General features: G+C 41.5%; 1 protein-coding gene across 1 annotated transcript in view; it reads right to left on the reverse strand.

Moving 5' to 3' along the window:
• The window catches only part of myom1a (myomesin 1a (skelemin)), a 198,575-nt gene that overhangs the window by 36,691 nt on the left and 153,518 nt on the right, over positions 1 to 8,366 (reverse strand). Inside the window, exon 25 of the mRNA XM_052462696.1 lies at positions 4,753 to 4,820. Coding sequence (XP_052318656.1) covers positions 4,753 to 4,820 — 68 coding nt within the window. The remainder of the gene's footprint in view (positions 1 to 4,752; positions 4,821 to 8,366) is intronic.

Here is an 8,366-nt window from a genome sequence, read left to right on the forward strand (position 1 = left end):
TGTTTGGTGTGTCTCCCAGGTGGCTTGTGGCAAACTTTAAACAACACTTTTTATGGATATCTTTAAGAAATGGCTTTCTTCTTGCCACTCTTCCATAAAGGCCAGATTTGTGCAATATACGACTGATTGTTGTCCTATGGACAGAGTGTCCCACCTCAGCTGTAGATCTCTGCAGTTCATCCAGAGTGATCATGGGCCTCTTGGCTGCATCTCTTATCAGTCTTCTCCTTGTATGAGCTGAAAGTTTAGAGGACGGCCAGGTCTTCGTAGATTTGCAGTGGTCTGATACTCATTCCATTTCAATATTATCGCTTGCACAGTGCTCCTTGGGATGTTTAAAGCTTAAAATCTTTTGTATCCAAATCCGGCTTTAAACTTCTTCACAACAGTATCTCGGACCTGCCTGGTGTGTTCCTTGTTCTTCATGATGCTCTCTGCGCTTTTAACGGACCTCTGAGACTATCACAGTGCAGGTGCATTTATACGGAGACTTGATTACACACAGGTGGATTGTATTTATCATCATTAGTCATTTAGGTCAACATTGGATCATTCAGAGATCCTCACTGAACTTCTGGAGAGAGTTTGCTGCACTGAAAGTAAAGGGGCTGAATAATTTTGCACGCCCAATTTTTCTGTTTTTGATTTGTTAAAAAAGTTTGAAATATCCAATAAATGTCGTTCCACTTCATGATTGTGTCCCACTTGTTGTTGATTCTTCACAAAAAAATACAGTTTTATATCTGTATGTTTGAAGCCTGAAATGTGGCAAAAGGTCGCAAAGTTCAAGGGGGCTGAATACTTTCGCAAGGCACTGTAGAATACTACCATCATAGATACAACCTAACCATCACAGACAGAGTCCTTCTGTTAAAGATGGAAACCTACCATCATATAACCTTTGTTATAGATATAACCCTGACATAGGGAAGGGAAAGGGGATACCTAGTCAGTTGTCCAACTGAAATGTGTCTACCTTCATAGATAAAACCTACCGTCATACATCCTTACCATATATAGAACATTACCATCATAGATCGATCCTTACAGTCAAATATGGAGCCCTTCCGTCATAGATAGAATCCTACCGTCATAAATATAACCTACCGACATAGAATAAATCTACCGTCAAAAATAGAACCCCACTGTCATAGATATAACCCACCGTCATAGATAGAACCCCACTGTCATAGATATAACCCACCGTCATAGATAAAACCCTACCGTCATAGATAAACCCTACCGTCAGATAAACCCTACCGTCATAGATAAACCCTACCGTCATAGATATAACCTACCATCATAGATATAACCCTACCGTCATAGATATAACCCACCGTCATAGATAAAACCCTACTGTCATAGATAAAACCCACCGTCATAGATATAACCCTACTGTCATAGATATAACCTACCGTCATAGATATAACCTACCGTCATAGATAAACCCTACCGTCATAGATATAACCTACCGTCATAGATATAACCTACCGTCATAGATATAACCTACCGTCATAGATAAACCCTACCGTCATAGATAAACCCTACCGTCATAGATATAACCTACCGTCATAGATATAACCTACCGTCATAGATATAACCTACCGTCATAGATAAACCCTACCGTCATAGATATAACCTACCGTCATAGATATAACCCACCGTCATAGATAAAACCCTACTGTCATAGATAAAACCCACCGTCATAGATATAACCCTACTGTCATAGATATAACCCTACCGTCATAGATATAACCCTACTGTCATAGATATAACCCTACCGTCATAGATAAAAACCCACCATCATAGATATAACCCTACCGTCATAGATATAACCCTACTGTCATAGATATAACCCTACCGTCATAGATAAAACCCTACCGTCATAGATAAAACCCACCGTCATAGATAAAACCCTACCGTCATAGATAAAACCCTACCGTCATAGATAAAACCTACCGTCATAGATAAAACCCTACCGTCATAGATAAAACCCTACTGTCATAGATAAAACCCACCGTCATAGATAAAACCCTACTGTCATAGATAAACCCTACCGTCATAGATAGAACCTTACCGTCATAGATAAAACCCTACTGTCATAGATAAAACCCTACTGTCATAGATAAAACCCTACTGTCATAGATAAAACCCTACTATCATAGATAAAACCCTACCGTCATAGATAAAACCCTACTGTCATAGATAAAACCCTACTGTCATAGATAAAACCCTACTATCATAGATAAAACCCTACTGTCATAGATAAACCCTACCGTCATAGATAAAACCCTACTGTCATAGATAAAACCCTACTATCATAGATAAAACCCTACGTCATAGATAAAACCCTACCGTCATAGATAAAACCCTACTATCATAGATATAACCCACCGTCATAGATAAAACCCTACTATCATAGATAAAACCCTACTGTCATAGATAAAACCCTACTGTCATAGATAAAACCTACCGTCATAGATAAAACATTACCGTCATAGATAAAACATTACCGTCATAGATAGAACCTTACCGTCATAGATAAAACCCTACTGTCATAGATAAAACCCTACTGTCATAGATAAACCCTACTGTCATAGATAAAACCCTACTGTCATAGATAAAACCCTACCGTCATAGATAAAACCCTACTGTCATAGATAAAACCCTACTGTCATAGATAAAACCCTACTGTCATAGATAAAACCCTACCGTCATAGATAAACCCTACCGTCATAGATAAAACCTACCGTCATAGATCGAACCTTACCATCATAGATAAAACCCTACTGTCATAGATAAACCCTACTGTCATAGATAAACCCTACTGTCATAGATAGAACCTTACCGTCATAGATAAAACCCTACTGTCATAGATAAAACCCTACCATCATAGATAAAAGCCTACCGTCATAGATAAAACCTACCGTCATAGATAAAACCCTACTGTCATAGATAAAACCCTACCGTCATAGATAAAACCCTACCGTCATAGATAAAACCCTACCGTCATAGATAAAACCTACCGTCATAGATATAACCCTACCGTCATAGATAAAACCCTACCGTCATAGATAAAACCCTACCGTCATAGATATAACCCTACCGTCATAGATAAAACCCTACCGTCATAGATAAAACCTACCGTCATAGATATAACCCTACCGTCATAGATAAAACCCTACTATCATAGATAAACCTACCGTCATAGATATAACCCTACCGTCATAGATAAAACCTACCGTCATAGATAAAACCCTACTATCATAGATAAAACCTACCGTCATAGATAAAACCTACCGTCATAGATAAAACCTACCGTCATAGTTAAAACCTACCGTCATAGATAAAACCTACCGTCATAGATAAAACCCTACCGTCATAGATAAATCCTACCGTCATAGATAAAACCCTACCGTCATAGATAAAACCCTACCGTCATAGATAAAACCCTACCGTCATAGATAAAACCTACCGTCATAGATAAACCCTACTATCATAGATAAAACCTACCGTCATAGATAAAACCCTACTGTCATAGATAAAACCTACCGTCATAGATAAAACCCTACCGTCATAGATAGAACCTTACCGTCATAGATATAACCCACCGTCATAGATAAAACCCTACTATCATAGATAAAACCTACCGTCATAGATAAAAACTACCGTCATAGATAGAACCTTACCGTCATAGATAGAACCTTACCGTCATAGATATAACCCACCGTCATAGATAAAACCCTACTATCATAGATAAAACCCTACTATCATAAATATAACCTACCGTCATAGATAAAACCCTACTATCATAGATAAAACTCTACTATCATAGATAAAACCCTACTATCATAGATATAACCTACCGTCATAGATATAACCCACCGTCATAGATAAAACCCTACTATCATAGATAAAACCTACCGTCATAGATAAAACCCTACTATCATAGATAAAACCCTACTATCATAGATAAAACCCTACTATCATAGATATAACCTACCGTCATAGATAAATCCCTACCGTCATAGATAAAACCCTACTATCATAGATAAAACCCTACTATCATAGATAAAACCCTACTATCATAGATATAACCTACCGTCATAGATAAAACCCCACCGTCATAGATAAAACCCACCGTCATAGATATAACCCTACCGTCATAGATAAAACCCTACTATCATAGATATAACCTACCGTCATAGATAAACCCTACCGTCATAGATAAAACCCTACCGTCATAGATAAAACCTACCGTCATAGATAAAACCTACCGTCATAGATAAAACCCTACCGTCATAGATAAAACCCTACTATCATAGATAAAACCCACCGTCATAGATAAAACCCTACCGTCATAGATAAAACCTACCGTCATAGATAAAATCCTACTGTCATAGATAAAACCCTACTATCATAGATAAACCCTACTATCATAGATAAAACCCTACTATCAAAGATAAAACCCTACCGTCATAGATAAAACCTACCGTCATAGATAGAACCCACCGTCATAGATAAAACCCTACCGTCATAGATCAAATCCTACTATCAAAGATAAAACCCTACCGTCATAGATAAAACCTACCGTCATAGATAGAACCCACCGTCATAGATATAACCTACCGTCATAGATAAAACCTACCGTCATACATCCTTATCATATATAGAACATTACCATCATAGATAAACCTTACAGTGAAATATGGAACCCTACCGTCATAGAACCTTACTGTTATAGAACCTTACCGTGGCCTTCAGCAGCACGTTGCATTCTGGGGTGACCTGGAAACCAAGATAGTCCACGAAGTGAGGACCTGAGAAAGACAACAGATAGAGTTAATACCGCTACAGGACAGCACTCTGCAGACAACAGACAGAGTTAATACCGCTACAGGACAGCACTCTGCAGACAACAGACAGAGTTAATACCGCTACAGGACAGCACTCTGCAGACAACAGACAGAGTTAATACCGCTACAGGACAACACTCTGCAGACAACAGACAGAGTTAATACCGCTACAGGACAGCACTCTGCAGACAACAGACAGAGTTAATAGCGCTACAGGACAGCACTCTGCAGACAACAGACAGAGTTAATACTGCTACTGGACAACACTCTGCAGACAACAGACAGAGTTAATACCACTACAGGACAGCACTCTGCAGACAACAGACAGAGTTAATACCGCTACTGGACAACACTCTGCAGACAACAGACAGAGTTAATACCGCTACAGGACAACACTTTGCAGACAACAGACAGAGTTAATACCGCTACAGGACAGCACTCTGCAGACAACAGACAGAGTTAATACCTCTACAGGACAACACTCTGCAGACAACAGACAGAGTTAATACAGCTACAGGACAGCACTCTGCAGACAACATACAGAGTTAATACCGCTACTGGACAACACTCTGCAGACAACAGACAGAGTTAATACACCGCTACAGGACAACACTCTGCAGACAACAGACAGAGTTAATACCTCTACAGGACAACACTCTGCAGACAACAGACAGAGTTAATACAGCTACAGGACAGCACTCTGCAGACAACATACAGAGTTAATACCGCTACTGGACAACACTCTGCAGACAACAGACAGAGTTAATACCGCTACAGGACAACACTCTGCAGACAACAGACAGAGTTAATACCGCTACAGGACAGCAGACAACAGACATAGTTAATACCGCTACAGGACAGCACTCTGCAGACAACAGACAGAGTTAATACCGCTACTGGACAACACTCTGCAGACAACAGACAGAGTTAATACCGCTACAGGACAACACTCTGCAGACAACAGACAGAGTTAATACCGCTTACAGGAGAGCACTCTGCAGACAACAGACAGAGTTAATACCGCTACAGGACAACACTCTGCAGACAACAGACAGAGTTAATACCGCTACAGGACAACACTTTGCAGACAACAGACAGAGTTAATACCGCTACAGGACAGCACTCTGCAGACAACAGACAGAGTTAATACCTTACAGGACAACACTCTGCAGACAACAGACAGAGTTAATACAGCTACAGGACAGCACTCTGCAGACAACATACAGAGTTAATACCGCTACTGGACAACACTCTGCAGACAACAGACAGAGTTAATACCGCTACAGGACAACACTCTGCAGACAACAGACAGAGTTAATACCGCTACAGGACAGCAGACAACAGACATAGTTAATACCGCTACAGGACAGCACTCTGCAGACAACAGACAGAGTTAATACCGCTACTGGACAACACTCTGCAGACAACAGACAGAGTTAATACCGCTACAGGACAACACTCTGCAGACAACAGACAGAGTTAATACCGCTACAGGACAGCACTCTGCAGACAACAGACAGAGTTAATACCGCTACAGGACAGCAGACAACAGACATAGTTAATACCGCTACAGGACAGCAGACAACAGACAGAGTTAATACCGCTACAGGACAGCAGACAACAGACAGAGTTAATACCGCTACAGGACAGCAGACAACAGACAGAGTTAATACCGCTACAGGACAGCAGACAACAGACAGAGTTAATACCGCTACAGGACAGCAGACAACAGACAGAGTTAATACCGCTACAGGACAGCAGACAACAGACAGAGTTAATACCGCTACAGGACAGCAGACAACAGACAGAGTTAATACCGCTACAGGACAGCAGACAACAGACAGAGTTAATACCGCTACAGGACAGCAGACAACAGACAGAGTTAATACGCTACAGGACAACACTCTGCAGACAACAGACAGAGTTAATACCTCTACAGGACAACACTCTGCAGACAACAGACAGAGTTAATACAGCTACAGGACAGCACTCTGCAGACAACATACAGAGTTAATACCGCTACTGGACAACACTCTGCAGACAACAGACAGAGTTAATACCGCTACAGGACAGCACTCTGCAGACAACAGACAGAGTTAATAGCGCTACAGGACAGCACTCTGCAGACAACAGACACAGTTAATACTGCTACTGGACAACACTCTGCAGACAACAGACAGAGTTAATACCACTACAGGACAGCACTCTGCAGACAACAGACAGAGTTAATACCGCTACTGGACAACACTCTGCAGACAACAGACAGAGTTAATACCGCTACAGGACAACATTTTGCAGACAACAGACAGAGTTAATACCGCTACAGGACAGCACTCTGCAGACAACAGACAGAGTTAATACCTCTACAGGACAACACTCTGCAGACAACAGACAGAGTTAATACAGCTACAGGACAGCACTCTGCAGACAACATTCAGAGTTAATACCGCTACTGGACAACACTCTGCAGACAACAGACAGAGTTAATACCGCTACAGGACAACACTCTGCAGACAACAGACAGAGTTAATACCGCTACAGGACAGCAGACAACAGACATAGTTAATACCGCTACAGGACAGCACTCTGCAGACAACAGACAGAGTTAATACCGCTACTGGACAACACTCTGCAGACAACAGACAGAGTTAATACCGCTACAGGACAACACTCTGCAGACAACAGACAGAGTTAATACCGCTACAGGAGAGCACTCTGCAGACAACAGACAGAGTTAATACCGCTACAGGACAACACTCTGCAGACAACAGACAGAGTTAATACCGCTACAGGACAACACTTTGCAGACAACAGACAGAGTTAATACCGCTACAGGACAGCACTCTGCAGACAACAGACAGAGTTAATACCTCTACAGGACAACACTCTGCAGACAACAGACAGAGTTAATACAGCTACAGGACAGCACTCTGCAGACAACATACAGAGTTAATACCGCTACTGGACAACACTCTGCAGACAACAGACAGAGTTAATACCGCTACAGGACAACACTCTGCAGACAACAGACAGAGTTAATACCGCTACAGGACAGCAGACAACAGACATAGTTAATACCGCTACAGGACAGCACTCTGCAGACAACAGACAGAGTTAATACCGCTACTGGACAACACTCTGCAGACAACAGACAGAGTTAATACCGCTACAGGACAACACTCTGCAGACAACAGACAGAGTTAATACCGCTACAGGACAGCACTCTGCAGACAACAGACCGAGTTAATACCGCTACAGGACAGCAGACAACAGACATAGTTAATACCGCTACAGGACAGCAGACAACAGACAGAGTTAATACCGCTACAGGACAGCAGACAACAGACAGAGTTAATACCGCTACAGGACAGCAGACAACAGACAGAGTTAATACCGCTACAGGACAGCAGACAACAGACAGAGTTAATACCGCTACAGGACAGCAGACAACAGACAGAGTTAATACCGCTACAGGACAGCAGACAACAGACAGAGTTAATACCGCTACAG

Source organism: Oncorhynchus keta, chromosome 15 (genome assembly GCF_023373465.1).
Source record: "Oncorhynchus keta strain PuntledgeMale-10-30-2019 chromosome 15, Oket_V2, whole genome shotgun sequence".
NCBI classification, from domain to species: domain Eukaryota; kingdom Metazoa; phylum Chordata; class Actinopteri; order Salmoniformes; family Salmonidae; genus Oncorhynchus; species Oncorhynchus keta.